Source organism: Clarias gariepinus, chromosome 23, assembly GCF_024256425.1.
Source record: "Clarias gariepinus isolate MV-2021 ecotype Netherlands chromosome 23, CGAR_prim_01v2, whole genome shotgun sequence".
Classification (NCBI taxonomy): Eukaryota; Metazoa; Chordata; class Actinopteri; order Siluriformes; family Clariidae; genus Clarias; species Clarias gariepinus.
The window spans coordinates 23,845,473-23,872,977 of NC_071122.1; the positions used below are offsets into that span (position 1 = coordinate 23,845,473).

Consider the following 27,505-nt stretch of genomic DNA (forward strand, 5'->3'; position numbering starts at 1 on the left):
GAAGCTGATATGGGAAATAATCCATGCTGATTGATTCAGCGGCGGGTGCAGGTGGGGATTCGAACGCTTGAGCTGTAGGTACACCGTTTACCAACCTGATGCACGTTCAATATAAAAAAAATAATAATAAAACAATAAAAACATAACATTTACAAAAGTCTATAAGATTTTTTTTTTTTTTTGCTTTTAATGCTTGACAAACCTGTGATGAATAAATTTCATGTCTGCAATCTTACACAGATGTCTTACACATCTGTAAAGTTCATATGAGATGTGATTGTTATTATTTGTGATTGTGGTTGTATCAGGGTACTGTAGCTCAAATCAGGCATGGAATTATTAAACAAAAGCAAACAGGTTTCTGATTCTAGTCGACATTCTCATCAGCACTACACACACACACACACTCCACTTAAATAAATCTCTGTACCCTTTCCACACACTGCCATCATGTGGCCAAAAGCCATTAGCACGCCTAAGGAAATTAATCTCAGTGAAATTAACGTAAGAGTGTTGTCTCTGCACCTTTAAATCGTGAGGGGAATCCCCGACATTATTTTGTCTCAGAGATGTTTTTCACTGTACATTGGACTGTTCAGTTAAATTCAATTCAATTCAATTCTATTTATATAGCGCTTTTAACAATGGTCATTGTCCCAAAGCAGCTTTACAAAATGAAAAAAAAAAAAGTTATGGAAGTGTGTATGAGTGGGAAAAAATGTGATTAGATAATAATGAGATCGTCCATGTTGAACAAGCTGAGGGCAACGGTGGCAAGAAAAAACTCCCTGAGATGGCAATAGAAAGAGGAACCAGTGAACTTTGTTTTGTTGAGGATTTTTCCGAAATTATGATTATTCACCATCAGGACAGCTTTACAGGACAGACATTTTTTTTTCAACGCGCTCCCGGACTGATTTACTGAATCTAGTGAGGCCGACTCATTTCTCCCACACATACACAAAAACACATACAATACACCGGACTTTAGATATTTTATACATTCACTTACTGTAAATCATAAGTGTCTATTATTTGGTGCACTGCAGTGTCTATTACTTGTACAATACGCGTGAGCTACTTTCATGATTCGTTCGCATCTATAAATGTTTGGTATCTGCAAAAATTTATAACTTGAATGTTCTTAAATTGAGGACTACCTGTAATAAGTTAAACCAAGCAGGCATTGGTCAACACTGAATTAAATAAGACTGTAATTAGGTTCGGTGATTTTTTACAGAGTATTGTAGCATATCAGAGCGTAACGTTATACTGTTCTCTTATATAAGGGTTTGCTTTTTATTTCACACACAACTCTCCCAGTCCGCTGCCAGCTCAGCATGTCCTCGGGTCCAGCACACCTGATCAGACTCAATCAGGAGCTCTGAAGTATAAATGCACACTGTATCTGTCATGTCTGGGTAAACAGGAGTAAATTAATATTAAGTACTTAACACAGTAAGCACGGATAAAATGGGAGGGTTGCGTCAGGAACGTCCAGAGTAAAACCTGTGGCAAGTTGTATGTAGTGCGGACTGGGTATTCTGCTGTGGCGACCCCTTGTCGGGAGCAGCCGAAAGACCAACAACAACTTAACACAGTGTTCAGGATGAACAGAATATTATACTGATATATACAGATGGGATGGAAATGTGGCGAGATGACGCAGTAATAAAACAGAATGGTGGATGGCGTTAGGCAAAGTTTAAATCAAATTTAGGTAGTCACAACCAGATGGCAAAATTATCTCTTTGCGTATCTTGATTAGGGGTGGAACAGTCTGATTTGCATTAATGAATTAATCTAAAAGGTAACTTTAAATAAATCGAGGCAACAATCAAAAATCAGTCAATTACTGTTGTTTATAACTGATTGTAAAAAGGGACAGAAATCCATTGTGCTAAAAAAAAAAGGTATATTTGTAAACTGATGTGTAGGTAATGTAACAGGCTCGCGAGGTGGTTTCCCCAGAACGTTAAAATAACCAGTTGCTCACCTTCAAGTTTTTGAGCAGAGTCGGTCACATTTGGAGCGGCGGTTAACAAATTATATTAAGATGTGTTGTATTGTGTGTCATATTCAGTGCTGTCTTATAACAAATTGTTTGACAGAAGTTGTATTGTATCGTGCGGACAGAGGTGGAAGGTAACGATGTACAGTAATTAAAGACATCTGTACTGTAAAAGTTTTATTAAATTACACTTCTACTCTACTACATTGTACTGCGAATATCAGTACTTTTACTTCACTCTGACATTTCTGCATGGCATGTAATTTCGCCACCTGCCGTGGCTAATATTGTGTGTAATTTTGTGACTTGTCTTTCTGTACAGACACGACTAATAATCAAAAATCAGAAGGGGAGCTAAATGCAGACAGCAACAACACAAAACACACACACACACATTCACAATCAAGAAGCAAAGAGAGAAAGAAAGAGAGAGAGTGTTTTACTATAAAACAAATACTACTTTGAAATAATACAAGTTCTATACATTTGATACTTAAATAAATTTGAAGGCGAGTAGCTTTGTACTTTTACTCAAGTACAAATGAAGAACTTCTGCATCTTTTACTTGAGAAAAAATTCTTTAGGGAACTTCTACTTTTACTCATGTACAGGATTTGTGTATTTTGCCCACCTCTGCCTGTTTAAGTTTAATATTTACACTTTAATTATGGATTTTTCTAAAACAAACAAAAAAACAAACAAATAGAAAATCATCGTTTTGAATCGTGACCATCACTGGGATTTATACATTTCCATCCAGAATAATTTTTTTATAAAAATAATTATTACACTTCCTTACACAGAGAAATAGACTCAAATTGTTTATGATCGCATTCTCTATGTCAGTTCAGTACCTTTAGGGTTTTATTTCTTGTATTTCAGCCCTAACTTACTCTTCGACTCTTCCATTATCATACGACAGCCACTGATAAGAGCGGGTGAAGGCTGACACGCGCTTCCTCTGAAACACATGAAGCCAGCAAACAGCATCTGTTCGAACTGTTGCATCTTCTGCATAGATGAACTCGCAGACGTTCACAATTGACAATGTGATAGAGGAGAGAAATGTGAAGAGTAAGCCCCTTTCACCCTGGCAGCACAGCTCTTGCTCACGAATGAGGTAAACGCTTGTTTTTTGGTTGGAGCTGCTAATTTGGCCAAAATGTACAGGAACCCGATTTGATAAACTTAAATCTGACTAACCGTGGAAATCAGATCTGAAACAAACCAGTGTGGATTTTTTTTTGTTTGTTTTTTGCCTCCCGTCTGTTTGAAGATTTTATAGCAATAATAAATGCGCTGTGTAATGTGGGCTGTGCTGCAGTACTGAAAAACACTTGCACAAAATCAGATAAATGTGGACAGTGTGGTTTTGAAAAACCGGATTGGGAATTTTATTTTTTTTTCTTAATTAAATATGATGGAGCGTCTTGGACAAACCACACCCTCTAAGTCTCTCGCCTGTTTACGCTGATTTGGATCCGATCTCACTGCCGTTCCCGAAGGGCTGAAATTTTACCTCAGACATCCCTTCACCACTTGACGTTCCAGCACGTTATTCTGCTACGAAATAAATAAATAATCACTGACTCTATCTTGACATCTTAGCACCTTCTCTTCTATGAACGACGGCTGGTGTGTGGCCGGTCAGGTGGTGGTCGAGCCTGCCTCGTCCTCGTCCGAGGACTCGCACTCGTCGGCGGAGTCAGTGAGGGCGGGGTAAGGGCGTGGCTGGTCCAGGTTCACGTACGTCACCTTCAGGCTGATGTAGTGCTCCCCCTCCAGGCCAGAGAGGATGGTGGTCACCTCAGACACTAGTGTGGAGAAGCTGGGTCTCATCTCTGGATCCGGAGCCCAACACTGCAGCATGATAGCAAACCTGAACACAATAGTCGGTATGAGGACACGCCCCCTCAATCACTAGGGAAGAAAAACACTGCAGAAAAGCGTGATTTTTTTCTCGACCTCAGATACATCACTCCAATCCACTTCTTAATCGGATTCGACCATCACAAATGTGCCGGTGATATAAAAAAAAAAATTCTACCTTTGATATCTTATAAATCTATACGATATCTCTTATTCAATCCCTCACGTTCAGTGACTGTTTTATTTTAATCAGTGTCACTGGAAGACTTAAGCGCTTAAGATGGGAGAACACACACTGGATGGGACTCCAGTTCAACATTCATTACTTTTACTTGTACTCCACAACATCCTACAGCAAAAAATACCTGACTATTTGCTCACTATTATGCATAATTACCCTTCTATCCATTAATAGCAGGTGTTTGAAATCAGACAGTGCAGTTTGTTTGCAGTTCCCATCCGAGAAACAGAGTGTGAGTGTGTGTTTGTCTGTGTAAGAGAGAGAGAGACTTTTACTATGACTTAAAGCCTACTGTGAGCTAACAAACAACAAAATCAGTACTTTTGATACTTAGGTACTGTAAATTTGGTGAGTCCTTTTGTACTTTTACTCAGCTATAATTATAAAGGGAGGACTTCTACTTCAGTAATATTTTTACTTGGGTACAGATTTAATCCGATAAAGAGCCGTATAAGAACAGTGGCAGCTGGCACACCTAAAATGAAATGCAAGATTATCATTTTTATAGTCTAAATAAAAATGCTTTTATAAATGTGGGCTATTGTTATCTACTTCAAATATTTATTTATTTAGTTTAAATTAGGTTTGGGCTCGGGGCATTGAGCGTCGTGATCCTGCTCTTTAATTTCCTACGTAGTCTAATCAGCGCTCAACTGCACGCATGAAGTTTTCCAGAGTGCCCTGGCAGAAGTAGACTAATGATTATGAATCGGGAAAACAGCAAGCAGACTGACTCTGACCATTTTAATAATTAATTGATAAATTGGTTATTGGTTCGACTGTGATGAAGATCATGTCATCTCATCGTCTCTCCAGCAGTGGACGCGCTATATTTTTATACGAATTACATAATCAAAAAATTTGGTTTTCATTATTTTATATAAAAGCAGACATTTCACTTTCTATAGATTTTTCACATCTGTGAGGCGAGTATACACGGAGTTTCGGTTCATTTTCTGACGCGCTCAAGTTTATCGAAAACAATACTGAACCCTGTTTACTTTCTTTATTCAACATTGTTAGTGCACTTAAATAAGAGTAGAGTCTTATAAAGGCTATGTAGCCTATATAGTTTTACTATATAGTTTTTAAACATCAATCTGAATCAATTTTAGTTAATAAATCTACTATAAATTTAAATAACACGAAATATAAGATGACAAGACCCTACACGCGTAGCTTTTAGACAGTAATCAATTACACATAATTAAATCTAATGTGGTAACGTTTACGTTTTTTAAAATACGATCTTAAAAATATTTAATTTTATTTAAATTATAAATTTCTACTGTAATGTTACTACTGTGATTATGAATTTGTTTAATTACAATGTTTCACTACGTGCGGCTCTAGACGAGCTGCGGCCCATTAATCCTGCAGAGAATGAACTAAGGCGTGAGACGCCGCAACGATAAAAGTATCATACCGCTTGTCCATCTACTGTATCTCAACTTTTACTCAAGTACAGGATTTGTGTACTTTGCGCACCTCACACTAATTCTAAAAAAAGGCAGGGCGGCAGTTTGGGCTCTGCACCAAAGATTTTGAGCTTAAACGACACTGTAAGTACAGCCGATAAGTAAATAAAGGAAATCAAAAACAGCAAAGTGGAATCGACTAGCATGGAATCTGATGATTTAATCAGGATTTACTTTAATGATCAGATTAGCATTTGACTGGCAGCTTTAAGAGGAAACATGAATTCTCATTAATTCTAATTAATTTTCTCGACTAGACTGGCAGTGCATGATTCACACTGACATTTTATTTATTTATTTATTTTACAGTGGAGGATGTTCTGTTCTTCTGTTCTTTCCGGCCCATCACTGTCACAGAGTCGTAACTACAGCGAGTGTAAAATAAATCAGTAACTTCTTCTCGGTCTGTCAGTAAACAGAGTAAACATGTCCTCCTCAACCCTGAAGAAATGGAAACTTTTAAAAGCAACAGTAAGCTGCTCATCAACTACAGACAGAGAAAACATTTACCAGAGTAACAGAGATAAAATTGAATAATACACCACAGCTTCAAGCTACACAGCACACAGTAATCACTGCCATTTACAACAGTATATATATGTTGTAAATATATATATATATATATATATATATATATATATATATATATATATATATATATATATATACATACATACAGTATAAGTTTAATTGCCCAAAATTTTTTCTTCCCTATCATTCAATGAACTCTTCAATGTACCACTGGATGCTTTTGCTTAACCTAAATTAGGTGAAGAGTCAAAGTGAAGGCAAACTCACAGTGGGTCAGGACAATACTGCGGCTGAGGAAGTCTCCGCCCCCTCAAGAGGTAATGTGTGATGTCATACGGGTCGACCTCTGGGTAAGGGCTCGCTCCTCGTGTCAATAACTCCCACATCAGAACCCCAAAGGACCACTGGAGTGAGACAGAATGATGAATGTGGTGACTGAACTGAGACAGTAAGTGAGAAAATAAACCTGATCTCAGTAAGAGATCTATAAGAAGGAGGAATAAATTGTGACAGGCGCCACATGGGGTGGGGAAGTGCGACGCGGCCTGACATGGAGCAGAAGTAGATTATGTTCGTATAACAGCAATGTCCTGATGTGTGTCATTTTTACTCTCGCTGTATGCCTAAAGAATTTTAGCAGTTTTTTTTATTTATTATTGACAAGCTGTGAGTTTTAATCACAGTTAATGCTGTGAAACATCCACAAGACGAGTCATGGTTATCATTTACATTAAAGGAATTATAAGTAGGCGTTCTGTCATCAGGCTTCCTTTTTTCCCACCTCTTTTAAGGGTAATAAAAAAAAAAAGAAAACTTGTTACAGAGTAAACTGATCAACATAGCTTTATGTGATGTAGCCTCTCTTTTTATTTTTATTTTACAATTACACAATGGGTGTTCAAGCCAAAGCAGGACTTTTGATTGTGCAGAATAACAAGACACTGTTAGTCACAGGAGTAAAAACTCCCTTTATTTCTCCATATAATCCTCTGCTACACTAATTCATTTATCCCAGTGTTTCACTTGTGCTTGATTATCATCAAGGTATCCGCCGGAGCCATCAAACTGCCTGCTTCACATTTGAAACCCTAGCCTTCCAAGAACTCCTTTAATGGCCCAATGTTTTTTTTTTTTCATTAAAGTTGTTCCTGAGTTCCAGGAAGGCCGGGAGATCATTGCTCTGGCACTCTGAGCAAACTTTCTATCTGGATGGTATTTTAGCAATAGTGCATTAATGTAGCAGAGGATTATTTAGTTGTGGTGTATTTAAAAAAAATAAAAAAAATCAATATTATACAACTACGGTGATTCTTTAATATAAACTGTCTCACCACATCAGATTTGGAGGTGAATTTCTGCGTCTGCAGGCTCTCGATGGCCATCCATTTGACAGGCAGCTTGGCTTTCCTGTGATCCTGGATGCTGTAGTACTCTTTATCGAACACGTCACGGGCCATGCCAAAGTCTGCCACCTTCACTGTGTACGACTCGTCCAGCCTGCAGGAACCACAACATCATTACAAAACAACGTCATTATAACTATTATTAATCATAATCATAACAATAATAATAACTGTGATTTAGGCTCACATGCAATTGCGTGCTGCTAAGTCTCTGTGCACAAACTTCTTCTGCGCCAAATACTCCATCCCCTTGGCAACCTGAAGCCCAAACCCAATCAGGTCCTTGACTGTGGGGTTCTGGGGGTAAAGAACAAGATTAGCAGCAAAGAACAATAGCGACACCCGGTGTGTGTCAGAGCTGATTAAGAGCCTCTCTGGCCTACAGGTCGGCACTCACCCGGTTCTCGCAGCGTATGAAGTGACGCAGGTCTCCGTGCTTCATGTAGGGCAGCACCACCAGAGGGAGCCCTTCATGTGGCAGCAGGATGCCCAGGAGAGAGAGCACGTTACTGTGGTGGAAAGCCTTCATCAGGATCCCCTCCTTCAGGAACTGCTCGACCTCCTCCACGTCCGTGATTCCTGAATGGAGAGAGAGAAAAAGAGAGAGAGAGAGAGAGAGAGACGAAGAGATGCAAATATGAGAGCCAAAACAATCATATAACACTAAGATATTATTACAAATGTTAATTTAGGTTCTCAAACGTTTCCTATGACATGAAGTTACAATTAAATTCTAAATAAATTCTGCACTTTTAAATGAGAAAATATCATGATCAAATGTATTAATCTATAAATATACATAAATATAGAATTTATCATATTTCCTCATTTCTGTTTCGTTCTTGATTGTACCTTATAAAACGACAGAAATGTTATTGGTGTGTATTTTTTAAATAGTTTCCTTTTAAATATCAACACATCTTTGATCCATATGCTAGATAATGTGTGCAATTTATATCTCAATTCTGACCGAGTGAACATCAGAACGATGTGGTTTATGTGATCACGTTTACAATGTGTTAAATAGTTAAACCTGTCAGTTCTGTAAGAAGGCGGTGCTAAGACATGACAAGCGGAAAACACGTTGACGGCGGAAAACTGTTAATTACGGAAACACTGTAATTAATCTAACCGGTAACAGTAACCCGATCCAACGCTGTTCTTCCGTTTTACCAGTTAGCAGGTGAGTGTGACAGAGCACTGTGATTTGACCATATTGTACCGTGGTTGTGTGCGAGAGCCGGGATTATAAGCTTATCCCAGGGGACTTACTGTTACTTAGTGACTTCACAGCACAGTGTATTTCCCTGCTGTTGTGGTCAGTGGTTAGGTAACCGTGATAAACTGTGCCGAAATGACCTGCGAACAAAAGAAGAGCTGAGAGCTGGAGTTTTGGTAGGATCTAATGGCCGAAAAAGTAGAGACTGCGTATCACTTCAGAGACAGGACAGACTGCATACAATTATTATTAGTATAATAATAATAATATTTTGCTATAGCTCAAGAGTGTACAGTACCTTTCCCGATGATCTGATGGTACTGTACATTAAGCATGGACGCCGGGATGAGGACGTCTTTCACTTCTTCCAGCAGCTCAGGACGAAAGCTAGAGATGGAGATCTGCTCAGAAGGCAAAAGCGGGTTGAGGCTCGGGTCCAGGGTGTTGGTGTAAGCCAGGCCGGGAAACGCCACAGGCACTGTGGCCACCACAGGGGTCGGAGTGAAGGTCAGCTCTAACAGAGCGCAGTATATATAAGCAAATCTTAAACATTACTTTGCTATACAGTTTGAACAAAGGGTTCTTTAAAAAAAAAGGTCAACGCTGGTCTCACCTCGTCTGTAGTCTCCGAGAGGCAGGAGCTCGACGCTGCCGTTGCCTGAGAGACTGTGATTACGGGAGAAGTGGGACAGCCGACTCTCGGCCAGAGCGTCTGAACAACAGACGAGACAAATTTATTATTTATATTATCATTCACAAAACCTTGACCCGTTGTCAATTAAAAACGATTCAATCAAACAACCTGTTTTCTTCTTTCTCAAGTGTTTCATGGTGACGTAAGCCAACACTGCGCCCGCCACTAGAGCTCCCAGAATGCCGAGCACGATACCCACGACGTAGTGGTTGCTGACCAGGACGACCGTGCCCACATCATGAACCTGGCCGTTGACTGTGATCTAAAAAAAAAAAATCATTAAGCAAGACTTAAAAAAAAAGGATTTAAAAGTCTGCAGCCTGAAAAAGATGAGATCAGTGCCGTGACCGTCTCAGAGGTCTCACCTTTACAGGTAAGCCCTCGTTAGGGATGGTAAGGTTTTTAGGTATGCGGCAAGTGATCTCGTTATCCAGAACCTTCGCTCCACAGTCCACGCCTCCGACGGTCATGGTAATCTTCATGCAGGAGTTCACCAGGTTCAACTTCTGGTGCTGTCTCGCAAAAAAAAAAAAAAAATATATATATATATATATATATATATATAAAACCGAATCGACTAGTTAAATAACACACTCTGGAATCGTTCTCATGGAAATCAGTGATCAGATATGAGGAGGAGGTTTTTGACATGTTGAATGACGCATTCACAGACTAAATCAGTGTATTTATCACCAACTTTAAAATTGTGCTTCGCTAAAAAAAAGACGTTCTTCGATTTTTAACATTTTCACAAAAAAAAAAAAAAAAATACACAACCGACATTAAGCAACAGACAACAGACAGGTGGCACCAAAGAGCATCAACACTACTACTTAATATAACTTTGTACTTTTCCAAGACTTCACTTATTTCCCTGACTTTTCCGAGTTGCACTTTTCCCACTCTCCGGTTCCTTTCCACGCCTGGAAAAGTAGCATTTAAATATCCAAGCTTTCCACATACATTAACAGCTTAGACGTTTTGTGCTTAGTGATACCATCTCCCACTCTGAGTCAAAGGTCGGTGACTGTGGTGAGCACACACACACACACACACACACACAAACACGAAACACACACATGGAACCTTTAACCCACTCACATGTAAGGAAACTTCATCAAAGCCAGGGTAGAGTGTGAGAACGTGTCCCTCTGTCTCAAAGGGGATGGGTCTGCCGTAGGGGTGATAGGAGAAGTCCTGCTTCCACAGACCCACAGCGCCATCCATGTCAAAGGAGAGCTCGCCTTCTTCTGTCTCATCTCTTGGGAAGACCGGGGTCACACACTCCATATGGGTGGACTGAGCTTTGCCCTGGCACTCCTAAAGAAAAACACACGGCACAGAAATACAACAGTTTACCACATGTTTATATTCACGGGCATAAACCTCTAACCTTATATAATTTACACATCTCAAATACGAGACTTACTGTGGAAACAGGCTTCAGGTGACTCTCTTTGGGTTTGAAGTGGATGACAGTCCTGTAAACAGAGTCCAGATTTTTCCCTTCTATAGTGATCCGTGAGCCGCTACAGATCAAAGACGGAGGATTAAACATGACATGTTTATGATTAATATAACATGATGATAATTAAAAAGTGACTGTACGATGATGATGAGCGTGGTGAGGGAATCAGAAAACAGAGAGCGCTGTACTTGTCGAAGCTGCAGTCGGGCTGGACAGAGAGGATCTCGGGTGTCTCCTTGTAGCGGAACACTCTAGTGGTCGCGATGCGAAACTTATCGATGTAGACCTGCAGCACCACGTCCTTCACCTCGCTGACAGGCTGAGAGAGACATAAGATGGACGAAAGGGGCTCCTGGACTCTAGACACGCTGCAGGACAGGAAACACAACACTCATTATCATTCAGCATTACAAGACATTCAGGTTACACACACACACACACACATACACACACACCCTTTGATAGGACAGATTTCACCATCCAGCGTGACCTTCCTGGTCTTTCCTGAGTGTAAGAAAGGTCCGGTGATGTTGATCAACGTGCCTCCGTTCATCGGACCGTAATCCGGCTGCACCTCAGTGATGTTGGGGAGCTGAGACACACGAACACACAGGAACACATTTTCAGCATACTAATGCCTAAACCGAGCCAAACCGAATGCCAGCCAAGCGTCGCACGTTTATCCAGGAGCCAATCAAAACACGTTTGGGTCAGATATTTTACTTCATTTTCATAAGCATTTTCCTGAAATGTTTTGAAAGACCAAAACTTACCTATTATTTTTAAGAAATCTGTTTAAATATAAAAGCAGATCAAATAAATTACCACGAAAGTGAATCCAGGCATTTCATCGAGTCCGTTGATGAAGTAAGGGTCTTCCTTGCGATCCTCGCAAACACTCACAGTGATGTTAATCGGCTTAAACGGGGGCTCTGTTACTCCAGAACGGATCTTACACATCAGCCTGTGGAGGAACACAGTGTGAATTAAAGACACACTGAAATCTCAACAGCGAGAATGTGGTTTAATTCCTGTTAACTCACACGGTACGTTAATACGGTATATAAAAGGGAAAATCGTGCAAAAAACTCTAGACTCTCTCTCTCTATATAGCAGTGGAACTATTTACCTTATATTACATACTTTTTATTTATTTATAAATTAGCCAAGAAATACAAACTTGTGTAGAATTTTATCTTTATTCCTTTTTATCTTTATAATCCTAAATAATAAAGAGGTATTTGGAGAACACCTTATATTGACCGAAAGTGCCTTGTGTGACCTTGTACCTGAGTTTGCTGAGTAAATAAATGATGTGTTTGTATGTGTGTGTGTGTTTGGTGCCGGTGCTCACACTGTGCTGTTGGTTTTCTGTGGGAGCACCAAGCAGCTGGTTTCTCCAAGCTTCACCACATGAGTCTTAGTGGTGATGTCAGGCTTGTGGGGTGACTGGAACTCGAACCCACACAGCGACACCTCGGTCTGACCATCGGGGGGCGCTGTCTTTGGGAAGAACTGAAGAAAACAGGAGTAGCTATGGTTGGATGATGAATATGATAACAACAAGGGATCAGATGATTATTTACATTATAGTTAGGATTAAAGCTCAGGAGCGAGATAACTTCATGTGTAACTTCATTGCTCATTGATATCTGACTGAAATTAACAACGCGTTATTCCCCGACAGCTGAGTCATTGTAGAAAGATGATAAGATAAGAGTAACCCTCATTGCTGTAGGTGGACCTGTAATGTAAAAAGCAGTCACACCTGGCAGTGTGTGCGTGTGTGTGTAAGCTCTTTTACTCACATCCGTGATGACTGGTGGACAGAACTCTTTGACCCAGCGCCCTGAGCACTCAGACTGCCAGGTGCAGCGTCCCGAACACCAGCCACAAGCCATAAACCTGGGCGCTGTGAGACACGCAGCACAGGTGAGGAAGTGGAGACACCCTGGACCTCTCTGAGGCACCTGGATCATCTGCATGGACAGGTGTCAAAAGTTTCTATTTAACAAATAATTTAACAGAACGAGCTAAAAATCTAACGCACAGATCTGCCCCAGATTTGGTGAAAATCTTTGTACTTAGCCATAAGTAAACAACATCCTATTTCCCACGACAACGCAAGTGTTATGAATAAAGTTAAACACTAACCTGAGACAGGTGTGTCACACTTAAAGTGTTTTTTTTTTTTTTATGATGGAATAATAAAGCTCTAAAAAAAGAAAGTGTGCCACTTCACGCTGTGTTTCTTTGAATCCAACCTTTCGAATCCATCCAGGCAACCACATATTTAATATTTGTTTAACATATTTAATTCACATATTTAATAACTTCTTGGCTGTTTATTGTCTTGAACAAATCTTAGCACCAAATAATGAAAAGAAATCTAGTTCTGCACGGTTAAACACATAAAAACACAGTTAACCCTCAAAATTTCAAATTAGAGCACCTGTAAATTGTGAAAAACCGTGAATTTTGGATGTGGTCAAAAAAATGCCTATAAATGCCTATTTTTATAGTTTAAACCCAAAATATGCTTTCAAAATACTTTAATTTCATTTCAAACTTATACTTATTTCATTATATTGTTCTTAATAGTTTAGTGTTAAAACACATGAAAAATTATACAGTATATTGCTACAAAAAAAGCCGTTAAAAATTGTGGAGTATATTTGTAAAATTGAGCAAGTTTTTGCGAACCATTATTAGTTCATTTCTAAGGAAAAATCCACAAACAAGGACAAACTCTGAATTGCAACTTCATAAGTTTAGAATGTACGGAACTGTAAAATTATTTAATCGCAACGGGCTGCAATTTATTACAGGAAATATACACATCAGTTTATATAGCAATATGTGTAAAAAAAAATTGCAAATAAATTTCTCCAATAACGACAGTGTAAAGTTGACACTGGTAGGTGATAAGCTAGTACCTTATTCCCTACGACAAACAGGAGATGGTCTGGAGGAAGCACGGCAGCGGTGGACGACACCCTCTGGTCCTGCGCTAGGGAATAGTTGGCAAAGATGATGGGACTGGATCTCCGCAAGACGTACTACAACACAAGAAGAGACGTTGCGCGTTAATTACACCTGGCGCATGTACAGTCACAACCTCTTTAATAACTGGATAGAGTTCATGTAAAGTAATATGAGTTTTCCTTAACTGTCATAACTCAGAAAAAAAATATTATATTTGTCACTTCTGGTGACATTTATAAACAAACACAGGAGTGCAGACAAGGAATAAACTTAATAAAACTTTTTTTTTTTTCATCTTGAGGTTTACATCCTGATGATGATTTTGTAATCGTTTTTAAATGTAACAGCTGTTTTAAAATATATAAGATATTACAAATTACTTAATCAAATAATTAAGCAATAATGACAAAAAAACTAAAATGACATAGTGTCGAGTTTTGGCAGCGTCCTAAAAAAAACCTTAGATTTGTTTCTATAGATAGTTTCTTAGATAGTACCTGTGAGTACACGTTTTAAAATAGCTTTGAAGGCTTTGACACATCCTGATGATCATAAGGCATTAAGTATGTTACAGAGGACAAAAGAGATATCATGTGACCATGCCAGATCAGTAGAATAAAGTTAAACAGCCAAAGGTATTGCCTTAAAGATGAAGGATGTGATATTTAACACTCAGCACAAAAATAAATGTACAAACGAGCTCAGGATCTATTATTTCTACAATGAGTGATAGATTTTTTTTTTTACATTTCAGACACACACACACACACAGACACAAAAAAGTTTTTTTCCCCATCATTGTTAGAACAGTATGTTGTTGTGTCCAACGTGTCGTACCTGCAGCAGTCTGCCGTCGGCCGTGCCGATGTGAGCGAGAGTTTTGTTGTCGATGGTGGTGACGAGCAGCGAGGTGAGCAATGTGTCTCTCATTTGCCTGTTGAACAGATCCACTCTGTAACATGGCTGCGCCACTAAGGTGGGGTGATCTCTGCAGCCTAGGTTATGCTCCATACTCTGCTCTCACACACACACACACACACACACACACACACACATGAAAATACAGTCTGAACTCATTAAGGATGGAAATCACCAGGAACCACCTGATACAATATCATTAATACCCAGGTGCTGATTCATATTGCGATTCTGTTTTTAAATTATATTTAATATTTTTTCAGATTTCATATCAATTTCAAAAATAAATTTCACTTTCATTTTTTACTACAACAGAGGATGCTGTGCTGTCTACCAATGTGTGAATAGTTCAGAGTTTAGAGAACAGCAACATTTTACCAACACAAATGCAAATTATAATAAATAAAAAAAAATGATTTTAAAGTCAGTGTAAAGTAATACATGAATCACTGCACAATAGAATTGTAGTACATAAATGAAACCACCCACCACCCCCAACCATCTCTAGAGCTAATTAAGCAGTCACTTCTATATATATAAAAAAAAAAAGGTGGCCCAAAAGTCTGGATAAGCAGGCATAATTTACTTATAAACTTAAAAATATAAAACTTAAGAACGTTTCTTAATGTTCAGTATTAGAACTGATGTTGTTCCAAGCAGAGATGATTTCCTACATTAGTGCTACAGCTGTTTTGATAGACTACTGACTTTAGATGAGTCCAAAGACAAATCTGAGTTGTGTTAGGTCTGGTTCTGTTAGTTTTAAAGCCAAGTTGAAAAAACTCTTAAGACTTTACTTAGTCACTTTTAGACCTGAGCAACTGAACACTGCATGATGGGTGCATCGCTTCATCCGCTTTTCTTCTTACCCTGACACGGCCATCGCTCTGGAATAGGCTCAATCTGGACTCGGGTGGATCGGGTCACATGACCTTATTCCCTCGCTCCAGTCTTTAGGCTCCCAAGCAAACTGAAGCCTTTTTATAGTCTCACTAACAAGTGGTTTTCTTATGGACTCACAGCTGTTTAGTTCCAATCCTGTAAGTTCTCATCACATTGTTGTGTGTGTGTGTGTGTGTGTGTGTGTGTGTGTGTGTGTGTGTGTGTATATATGGAAACGCTTTTACTTTCACTATTAAACATAGCTTTGGTTTTTACTGTGGATTTTTTACTTTTATCATGCAACTTCAAATTTAGCATTTCAGATCTACTGTATCCTTACAGATACAGATGTGTTAACCCAGTCATTTCCAATCTCCTTAAGTTGTTTTATTTGCTTTATACAGGACAATAGCTTGCCTGTAACTGGTTCTTTTTTTGTCCAGTCAGTGTACAGTATATAGATTTCAATAACAAAGTATTTCAGATTTCTGCCAAAAAAATATAATATTAATAATAACAAATACAAACAATTTCAACTTATAATTTAGACACTCAGCTGTAATTATATATATATATATATATATATATATATATATATAGTTCTTATAAATGAAGTAAGTGTGTATGCACAGTATGCAGCACTTCTTTCACTTTCAGACATCCTTCCCACTTCCTGATACAGCGACCTTCGTGTATATGACCCAGATTCCTCCAGGTGTACCTCTGTGGAAAATTACAGTCATGTCATCCAAAATGTTAAAAAAATAAAATAAAATCCCAGCCAAGGAAAACATGCCCATGTAAGTCATAGCAAATCTGGGTTACGTCACACGAAGGCTTAAGGGTCAAACCTGCAACATAAACACGTCGCTGAAACAGTTCGCACAGAATGAGAATCAGAAAAGGAAATCTCTGAGACATGATGTACTCTAAAATCAAAGGTCTCTGACTCTTCACAACCCACGCAATTGACCATGAAAGCCCTCACAGCCCACAGCCGTCTGGAATGGAGCGAAGTGGAAAAATGAATACACTGAAAAGTATCTTAGTATTGATTTTCATTTATTCGACTCAGTGACGGCTGGTGGTGAAATTTTACAGGAGGCAAAAATTTAATAAGTATCAATAGCTTGTGGAAAACACATGCACGCATAAAGACAGATTTTTTTTCATCTAAAATCTAAATACCACACTACAGAGAATTGTTCCCCTTAAACCGAGAAACACTAAACAATTTTGTCTCCTCTTGTGTGTTTGTACTTTGTTTAAACTTTGTGTGTTTAGTCTATCAACTGTTCTACTTTCTCCCTTAAATGCGTTTTTTCTTTTTAAAAGAAGGATGATAGAGTAAATAATCCACCTTGTTTTGGACTTCATGTGTACCTCCTAATTTTCCTTCTTGGCACAGCTGTTTGTAATGTTGCTGCACTTTGGTAAAAGTCCAGGATGAGGCTGAGCACCGTAACACTCTAAAACCTCTGTTGCTTGTGGTGCGAGTTAAACTACTTTACACGCTCCCGAGTATTAAATAACACAACACATTTTGTTTCACATCAAGCATCGAAGGAAACGCGTTACAGAATTCTGCTCCTTTGTTTTTATTTTCTGTAATCCTGTTAAATAGAAAAATGTCTCAAATGTTTGTATTGGGTGTAAACACAACCGCTCAAGGCCTGGAGAGAAGCCGCAGTATGACTTGAATCTGATCGGCCAGCTGGTGCAGGAGCGGAGCGTTGTTTGATTCGGCAGTAGCTGCAAAGGAGAGAAGCTTTAAGTCTCAGTTGTGTCGATTGATCATAGAGCTGTAAATCAAACTTCGGTCAGGATTTGTGAGGTGGACGAGCATATGCCTTTCAGAAAACCGCGGACAAACTGATTCCAGATTATCTGTGTTAACCCAGACTAAATCTAACTACATAGAAATGTTTCAACAAAAGCAGCGTACTTCACTGTTAGTGCTTGCAGTGGTGCTGATTATCCACAGCCAAATTCCTGAATATTCCTTCTTTTCTTCTACATTAACTAAATCTTCACACTCCAATGTGGAGTGTAAGTTTTTGCTAAACACCTGTGAACTTGGCTATTACAGAAAGGCCTCAGCATTCCACAACAGTCTCGTCTACTACATTTGATTTACTCTATGACCTAAATGTTGAGACACTCAACATCAAGATGCCGAAATCAAGGCGCTGCCTCATTTCATTCCATAGTACACTAATCTACTTTCACTCCATTCTTCAAGAAGTCAGGGTAGGCCCGTACCAAAGAAGGGATGTAGAACACAGATTAAAATCAGAGCTGTGTTGATGAGGTACAGAGACCTAATAGAAAAAATAGAGAGAAGATGATGGAGCTCAATAGGAAAACAAAGTTGGAAGACTAAGAATATGTACTCTTGATAAAACCATGCGAGTTCTTCTGTTGTGTCGTTTTAAGAAAAAAAAAATTATTAAGAAACATTAAAAATGTTCTCCTTGTGCCACCAGTCAACTCCAAAAGACCTCGTAGTGTTGGGGTGTGGTGTCTGGTACCAGGACGCTGGGAGCAGATACTTTGGGTACTGTGGGTTTTGGGGTGGTCTTAGCAAGTGAAAGTATCCTGTATCCTGTCTGGTTCATTCGCTATCTCGTATTATAAGATTAAAATAAGCCAAATATAAGATGAACATACCTATTTTTTAAACTTCAATTTTACTTGTTCTACCAGAAGAAACTTTCGTTTCATGCTAGAAAGCAAAGCTTAAAAAAATACATTAATTATCTGTCAATAAAACAACGAAAATTAACGGCAAAAAAATCAAACAAACAGTAAACTATGTCTAGAAATAGGTTTTATATTGATACATTTGGCTTATTGTAATCTTATATAAAATGTTGTAGAAATTGCAGATAAATCTGACTAGGCTCAGGATACGGAGATGTCGTTTTGTTTATCTCTTATTTTTCCAGAATCATCCAGGCTGCTGGTGTGACTCGATAAAAACAATAATGTGCTAAAAGTGAACAGACTCACTTTTTGTGCAGGGGGGCATCAAACTGAAATTCTGTCCAGGCCACATTAGGATTTCCATCTTCGATCTTTTTATCTATTCAGCAGAACAGTATAAGAGGAGAGGAGAGGCTAGGTAAGAAGAGTCAAACCCAGGAAATAACTCTCGCAATGCCATTTCCTGAAGTTTCGTAACGTTTTCACATAATGTTCCTGAGCCTAACCCTGAACAACTGAAACAAACCCCAGATCATAATAACCCTGCCTCCAGAGGAGGCTTGTACAGTGGAGACTATCACTCAAATCTAATGGGTCAATCTGGACTCATAAGGTCACATGACCTTTTCCATGCCATTTCCAAGATCAATCTTTACGTTCTCTAGCAAACTAAAGCCTGTTTTCTGTGTGTATGGGAATGCTTTTCCTTTCACTATTAAATATTGCTCAAATTTCTACAAAAAAAAATTCTGATGCATCTTCACCAAGCACTTAAGTAATCGCCCATCATGCTCAATTTTTTATTTATTTTTTCCATGAAGTTGAGGGATCGGGCACTATCCTTCCAGGTTTAAACAATGTGTTAAACATTGTACAAACAAACTTTAATTCAGTAAACTTAATCTGTCCGCTGTGCCCTTGCTTTAAGCACACAGGCCTGATGGAGAAGGAATTAACTGGCCTTTACGGCACTTTATCCTACTTGGTCACAGAATTCTGATGTCAAAAAACAAACAAACAAAAAAACAAACTAAAACAGAACAACAAAACGTTGCCAAAACAACACAAACTTAATTCCCAAAGCAGATGAAATAGCTCGGCCTGCGCAAATCAAAGTTCAGCTGAAGCAAACTATCCCTTCCTGCTTTTCTTTAGATGTCGTAATAACAGTGTATACAGCATTGCCTCTGGAAAGCTTGTTCCGTGCATTTACGACTTTGGCATTACTCATCACTTCCATTGCATTCCACTGGAGACACGCAAGAAAAAAAAGAAAAAAAAACACACCCGCTTACATCAGGTCTGAGATTTAAAAAAGTCCTGCATGTTCCCCGTATCTGCTTTACTGCTTATGATCGACGTGACGATTAATGAATTAAAAAAAATTACAGCCTGTTAAAAAATGTCACCGCCGTCTGTTGAATTATTATAATTAATTTATGATATAAGGGCATTTTCCATTTAAATTTCAAATTAGTATTATCTTATTTTCCTGGATCGCGATGACACTAAGTCAATATGGTACCTCAAGCTCGCCCAAATATACTTGTGAAAATTCGTTTTGTAGTTTTTACATGATGCATGCACAAACAAACAAACAGAAATTCCCAAAAACATCTTGATGTGTATTACTAATCTTACATTTCCCCAAATTATTATTCTGCATGTATTGCCAAAAGTATTCGCTTGTCTGCTTTCACATTTATATGAACTTGAGTAACATCCAATTATTAATCCATAGGGTTTAATATGATGTTGGCCCTTTGGAGTTAGAACAGGTTCAACTCTTCTGAGAAGGCTTTCCACAAGGCTTACAAGTATGTTTATGATTACTTTTGACCGTTTCTTCCAGAAGTGCATTTGTGAGGTCAGACACTAATGTTGGACGTGAAGGCCTGGGTCGCAGTCTCCAAACTAATTCATCCCAAAAAGGTGTTCTATCGGGTTGAGGTCAGGACTCAGACCAGTCAAGTTCTTCCACACCAAACTCACTCATCCTTGTCCTTATAGAACTTGCTTTGTGCACTGGTGTACAGTCATGTTTGAACAGGAAGGGGCCGTCCCCAAACTGTTACCCACAGTTGGGTGCATGAAGTTCTCCAAAATGTCTTGGTATGCTAAAGCATTAAGAGTTCCTTTAACTGGAGCTAAGGGGCCGTGCCCAACTCCTGAAGAACAACCCCATATAATTATCTCTCCTCCACCAAATTTTACACATGGCACAATGCACTCAGACAAGTACCATTCTCGTGGCAACCACCAAACCCAGACACGTCGGTCACACTGCCACACAGAGAAGGATCTAGAGTCCAGTGGCGGTGTGCTTTACACCTATTCTTTCAAAAATGTTTGTAGAAGCGGTCTGCACACTGAGGTGCTTGATTTTAGAAACATCTGAATTCAATGATTTGGATGGGTGAGTGAATACTTTTGGCAATATAGTGTATTTTCAATGTAAAAATACAGTTACGAAAAAAAATAATACTTTACAGTTTTATTATATGTAAAAATCATGTACAAATACAAAATATTTCCTTTTTTTTCCATGGCAGAAAAATTATTATACATTTTTGTTTTCAGTAAATCTTTAAAAAAAACTTAGCATAAAATAAAAAAGATAATGATTAACTTGTCAAAGACTTTAAAACTAAACTTTAAGGACACAGAGTTTTAAAAATAAGTGCTTTTTTTCCTTTCGAAAACCTGAGTAAAATATTTAGCATATTTTACATGACTTTCTGCCAAGGAAAAAAAAGAGGCAGCAAAAAAAACCACATCCATATTTAGTCATCATATTAAACTTCTGACGTTTCCCTCAAGACTTTTTCGTAAGAACCTGTTTAAAGCACTGACCTCGTGTGGGCAGCTTTCGCAGGTCTGGAAGTGGCACAGTCCGCGGGAGAGCTGCTCGGGTCCAGATTTGCAGCAGTCCTCCGCTCCATCATCGATGAACTGGTTCACCCAGTCCATGGGGAATGCGCAGAGAGCCGAGTCGTGCTCGGTAACGCCCGTGTCCTCTGTGACGGCGAAAACCCCGTACAGGATGTCGTCGTTTTCCTCAGCACCGAGCTCATCTGCTAATTCGCGTCCGGCTCTGCCAAAGTGCGCCGCCTGAACGACATTGTACACAATATCCTTGAAGGCCTCGCTGGCGCCGGCACCGCCCGCGGTCCTGCGTCTGCGCTTAGGCTCGAAGCGGCACTCAAGCACAACTTCTCTGTAGCGGCGCATTTCCCATTCGTTGCGCGGCAGACGTCCAAGACGCGTCTGATACGGAGACGTGCCATGCAGGTCCGCCTTTTCCCTCTGCACCGACAGGAAGTAGACAAAGTCATTAGTATAGAAGCTGTAAACGTATTCGATGGGGTAAACCCGCCTCAAGTCGGGCAGCACCGTCAGGCCCTGCACGTCCGTGTGGAAGCCATCCTCGGTAGCCAAGGGACGCCGCACAGAGACGGACTTCCTGCCATACCGCTGAGTCACGCTGTCATTAACCGTTGCCGCGACATAAAAATACGCCGTCTGTCCCTCCTCCACCATGCTGACCTTGGTGCCCAGTGGGCTAGCGATGCAGTCCGGGCAGAAAGCGGCGGAATTGGTTTCTTTGCGGAACAGACACTTGGAGGGAGCTGGCGCCCGTCCGTTTTCATTCAGCTGGTGGAAGTAACAAACTCCGTACTGAGAGCTGCCGCACGTGTACAGGTACATGAGAAAGGTGTCGAGGAGCAGCACCTCATTGTCTGTATCCTCTTCGAATGGATCGCTCTCGATGTCGCACAGTCCACACAACCGGCACTCCTGGCTGCCCACGGGTCCAGTGCGCAGCTCCCAGAGTTTTCCCAGAGTGCTGTTTACCGCCTCAATGTGGTTCCGTGAGCCCACGTAGACCTCGTGGTAGACAGGGTTGACGGCAATGTTTTGTATAGGGTTTAAGGTGTGGAAGGTGGGCATGGGGTACGGCATGGAGAAGTTGTCGGACACGATGGACGCAGAGGGGCAGGTGTGTGATGCCACCCACGTCGCATAGGCCTGGATCCAGATACATGGCACCAGAACAGTGGTCCAGTGGACCATATCGAATAAGGGAATGCAGATATCCTTTGGTTACCTCCAGCTTTTGAATGGAGACATTCTGCAGACTGGCACAGGATCTGAGAATTAAATAAAAAATCTGGATTTTAGCATAAATAGATGTATCTGTATTTTTTTTTTAAATCTGTGGCTATAAACAAGAGATTAATCAGATCCGTGATGTGCTCTCTTATGAAAAAAAATTTTTTAATTCCAAACCCATGCACACAGATGACTCATCATAAATGTACAAAAGTCTGTATTTACGTTTTGATCAACGGCGTGAAAAGGCGTGTCTGGCATGTGAGTAAGACTTTGTGAAAGAAACATGTTTAAACAACATCATGATGAAATCTAAAGGCAATTCAGATTTTTTTAACAGAATAGACAGCATTCTGTGGTCCATCCTCCATCGCTGAAAGAGGATGCTGTCGTTTATTAACAGAGGTGATCGCAGTGTGACCGGCAGGCCCCTCTACTTTACATTCCAGTCACAGACTCTACGTGCTTCCAGCATGAAAACACCAGCACGGCCTGATGCTCGCGCAGTGCCCGTCTGTTAAAGTAACGAGTGAACTAATGACTGGTTAAAGCCGTGCTAGAGAATTTTCAGCACTGCATTAAACACACAAAAGGACACATTTAGCTGTATGTACCTTCTTAAAACTGGAGAGAATACAAAAATAGATTAATTTTACACTCAGGTTTTAACTGCTGGTGAAACACAAGATCATGTGCCGGTGATGGCTTTTAAACAGGCTTTGCTCGACGTTAATCGATCTAAAAGTTTAAGATGTGCTCCTGATGATTCAAAAAAACTAAGAATAAGTCTGTCCTGTTTGCTTCACTTTTCAGTCCAAAGATGTTAAACATTCCACATAAACCGCTTTGTGTTTCTGTCACCCTGGTCTTCGGAGGATGTTTCATAAGTTTTATAGTAGAAGGGCAAATAGTAACTTAAATAAATGATAACCCCACCTCAGAGCGGTTAATGAGTGCCTGTTTTATCCTCCGCAGGCTGAGGGGATCAGTGCTTTGGATTCGTAAAGCGCAGGCTGGTTCTTACTGACAGGTTGTTTAGACACTGATAAGGATAAAGAATGTTTACATGTTCCACTCATCTGGAGGACCCTTACATTTCTTTAATGTATGAAGGAATTAAAATTTCTGAAATTTGTTATTTTTGATTTGTGTATTAAGCCATGTGTATTAAGCTAGGCAGTACATGACGGAGTACATAAGTGGTTTAAAAACAGTAACATCACTACCTAATGCAAATAGTGCAAAGAATAGTTCTTTTACATAAAAAATATTTAATTAAACACTATGTGCTCCTGGTGATGGATGGTGCTGCTCCTGCAACTCGATGAACCCTTGTTTGCCACCGCAGCAGAAATCCACTTGGGTTTTTCTTTTCCCCCGTTTAAGGAGCGATGTCAAATCAAAATGTCTGCTCTCAGCATTGGGAATTAACATAACAAAACCTAAGAGTTATATTATGTAGAGGTTTTAGCTTTAGATTAATTTACATACAAAAAGAGTTTATTAAATATAAAAACACTGACAGTACAGTTTGTTGGATTAGCTGCTTTGCATGTGGCTAACAAATCTCGAAATGTTTGTGTGTGTCTTAATAGTGGGTTGTCCAGTTTCCATTTTCATCGTATTCTGACCAACAAATTATGTACAGACAGATAGATAGATAGATAGATAGATAGATAGATAGATAGATCAAGTGGATGTATGGATGAATGGATATACAGACAGAGATACATTGGCAGGCAATCAGATACATTGATGGATACATAGATAGACAGATGGATATCTAGATTAATAGATAAGAAGACGGATAAGTAGTTAAATATATGTACAGACAGACAGACAAATAAATAGTTATAGTAGATACAGTAGATAGATAGATAGATAGATAGATAGATAGATAGATAGATAGATAGATGAGTGGTTGTATGGATATACAGACAGAGATATATAGGCAGGCAGGCAGATACAATGGTGGATACAGTACATATATAGACGGATCGATATCTAGACAGATAGAAAGATCAATAGATAGACAGATAGATAGATGGTTTATAAAATAATATTAATAATAATAATAATTATTATTATTATCATGGCTGCACAATTTGATTTAAAAAATAAAAATAAATCGCATTTAGATTTTCCGGACACAGTGCGACTGTGATTTAAACTGCCATGTTTAACTATTAAACATACCATTTTGTATTCAGATGTATTTATCGATGCTCACACCAAATGACTGGACAAACGATCTCATTAAAAGAAAGTCGCTGATAAGCTTGATGACAAACCGAGCCCAGGATTCACACACATCACACTAAAATGACCACATTTTGTTCCATAATCATTGCAATGATTTTATCCTCTAATCACTCTGGTTTTAAGAGTTCACAGAGGGCATGCGCGTGATGTGAATATTAATTATCGAGGGAGGGGCGTAAATAAGAGATGATTACACACCTGATACAGTAGCCCATGATACAGAAGTGGACGCAGGTTTAAGAAAATTTTAGTTTACACAGAAAATACACAAATTTAAAAAACATTCAAAATTAAAATTTAATTAATCTGTTATCTTAAAGCTCGGGTTCTACAGGTGGTTTGGGTCAAACCTGCATGTAAAGGGGCTGATCTGATTAAGCTTTTTACTTCATCAGAAACTGATTTTATTAAGGTTACCATTATTTGTACAAAAAAAAATAAAGTAGGAATAACACGAGACGGAAAGTAATGTAGTTTTAATAAATCAGGGTTTTATGGACAGCTCTGCACAGAGGGAGGTCATTCCTCTCTTTCTTTAGGAAAGTTAAAGGAATTTCAAGCCGCTGGATATTTTCCTCCTCCTGGATGTAAGCTGCCCAAACCCAAAAACAAGCTTGTTTTATGACAGACTTTATAACAGTAACACTTATAACAGATTATAAAGACATAATTAAGGCTTAATTAATTCATTAAACTAAAGGTTTTCGACAGAACCTTTAGGGAAGTAAGGTTTTAAGACATGGGTCAAGTTTTTGAAAGGTTTTAACATCCAGATAGAGCAATATAATCATGGTTTCTTTTGTTTGTTTGTTTGTTTTAACACAATTCCATCTTTAATGAGCAGCTTCAGCTCTGAGTCGTCTGTACTTACCTGTGTGAGGTAAACAGTCCTGAACGGGGAGACAAAACTTTCTTTTCATTCACTGCATTTTTTTACACAACAAATATAAAATTCCCCTCCAGACGGAACGCCCAGCTCGGTCAACTTTTCCTCCACTTATCTTTAATCCTCCGTTTTGTTTTCCTTTCGCGTTTACGTATAAACACTGTAAAATATCTGGTTAGCTTGAGGCTAACTCCCTTCAGTCAGCTCTAACGGCTCTGAGCGCAGGCGGCACGAGAGCGCGACAGGAGGGAGCGCGCGCTCCAGCGTGCGTACGAGGAGCACACGCTTACTGCGTGCTCAGGGCGCCGCCTCGCGCTTCAGGGCTCGTGTTTCAGGGCTCGCGCTGGAAGTAAAGTAAGGTTTTTTGTGTTTGAACAGTCACGTGACTCAATTAAACTAGAGGAATGCACGTTTATTAGAGCACTAGGTGTAGTGTTATTAAACACAACATGCAATTAATCTAATGATAAATAATAAACAACTCTAAACACAAATAGATGGGAAGATCAATAAATATATAGATAGAAGGACAGATATATATAAAATGATAATTATTATGTGATAATTTATAGGCCTATTATATATACACACACACACACACATACATACATACATACATATAGAGCATGCAGCAAGGTGACGTAGTGGTCAGCCCTGTCACCTTGCATCTCTAGGTCCCGGGTTCGATTCCCACCTTGGGTCTATTTGCATGGAGTTTGCATGTTCTCCCCGTGCTTGGTGGGTTTCCTCCTACAGTCCAAAGATATGCAGATTAGGATAATTGGAGTTCCCAAATTGCCTATAGTTTGTGAATGTTAACTAGAGGTACTACTACACTACAAAATGAGAATAAATAAAATGATTAGCATTGGACTACAGAGGTTCCTAGATGAATGAAGGGTTGGGGATAGATATATCCATAAATATCTCTCTCTCTTTTATATATATATATATGAGAGAGAGAGAGAGAGATCCATCTGCTTCTGCAGTCTAACGATCACTTACGTTCCTTTCCGAAAAAAGTGTGAGAAAGAACAACTATATGCATAGAAGTACTTTGTTGTGCTTAATATAGTATAATTAATATAAATAAATATAGTAATAGTCTCAATCCAACAATGCAATCTTGCGCAGAGCAATATGCTTTTTTTCTTTGTTAAAAAGAAGAGAGAGAAAGGGATAGAATAATACAAAAGAAGTAAGGAAGAATCACTGTGTGCACAGTGACTGGCATTTTGTTTAACACAAAATCAACATGTTTAAAGGTTAATAACACTAACATGCAGTACAGTGGCTCACTGTCGCCTTTCATCTCCAGGGTCTAAGGTTCGATTACCGCCTCAGTGGTGTGGGTGCATGAAGTTTGCATGTTCTCCCTGTGCTTGATGGGTTTCCTCTCACAGTCCAAAAGACATCAAACTTAGATCTCACTGTAACTTTAGATGGCCTTTATGTTCTATTTAGTGCAACAGTAAAATACCTCGGTGTGATTATAGATTCTAGTCTTTCATTTAAAGCTCATGTAGAAAATATTACCAAGATGGCAATATTTCTGAGGTGAGAGAATGCTAAGTTAAGGAATATATTGTCACTAAATGATGTAGAAAACTAGTTCATGCTTTTATCACCTCTAGGTTGGACTATGGTAACACTTTACTGTCTGGTTCAACTAGGTGCATAAACAAGCTTCAGTTAGTCCAGAATGCAGCAGGGAGAGTCCTGATCCATAGAAAGTAATCAACGTTGCTTACCTGAGGAAGAGACGCATCTGTCTGTGTAAACTGTACAATCATTCCAACACCACTTATACAGGAACTCGGCTGGGAGTTATTGCCACAT

The 27,505-nt window shown here is 39.2% G+C and overlaps 1 protein-coding gene across 1 annotated transcript; it reads right to left on the reverse strand.

Annotated features, from left to right (window-relative positions):
* Positions 1-1,318: 1,318 nt before the first annotated feature.
* mst1rb (macrophage stimulating 1 receptor b) lies at positions 1,319-25,880 on the reverse strand. The gene is made up of 21 exons (XM_053484436.1): positions 25,652-25,880; positions 21,259-22,556; positions 14,737-14,913; positions 13,851-13,973; positions 12,723-12,893; positions 12,269-12,429; positions 11,740-11,878; positions 11,370-11,506; positions 11,103-11,282; positions 10,876-10,975; positions 10,548-10,766; positions 9,812-9,958; positions 9,555-9,708; positions 9,366-9,464; positions 9,051-9,266; positions 8,806-8,892; positions 7,931-8,112; positions 7,721-7,830; positions 7,462-7,627; positions 6,398-6,534; positions 1,319-3,890 (listed from the first exon to the last, which is right to left on the reverse strand). Exons 2-21 carry the CDS (start codon positions 22,477-22,479, stop codon positions 3,659-3,661), a joined length of 4,158 nt encoding a protein of 1,385 aa, XP_053340411.1. The 5' UTR covers positions 22,480-22,556; positions 25,652-25,880; the 3' UTR covers positions 1,319-3,658.
* Between the last annotated feature and the right edge of the window lie 1,625 nt (positions 25,881-27,505).

Bases quoted from the DNA above. Each gene is read 5' to 3' on its own strand.
- mst1rb (XM_053484436.1), bottom strand. From the start codon at position 22,479: ATGGTCCACTGGACCACTGTTCTGGTGCCATGTATCTGGATCCAGGCC. The intron at 10,767-10,875 runs GTAAGTCTCGTA...GTTTTTCTTTAG, and splicing joins ACCTGAAGCCTGTTTCCACA to GAGTGCCAGGGCAAAGCTCA. The intron at 9,465-9,554 runs GTTGTTTGATTG...TCTGTTGTTCAG, and splicing joins CTTGAGAAAGAAGAAAACAG to ACGCTCTGGCCGAGAGTCGG.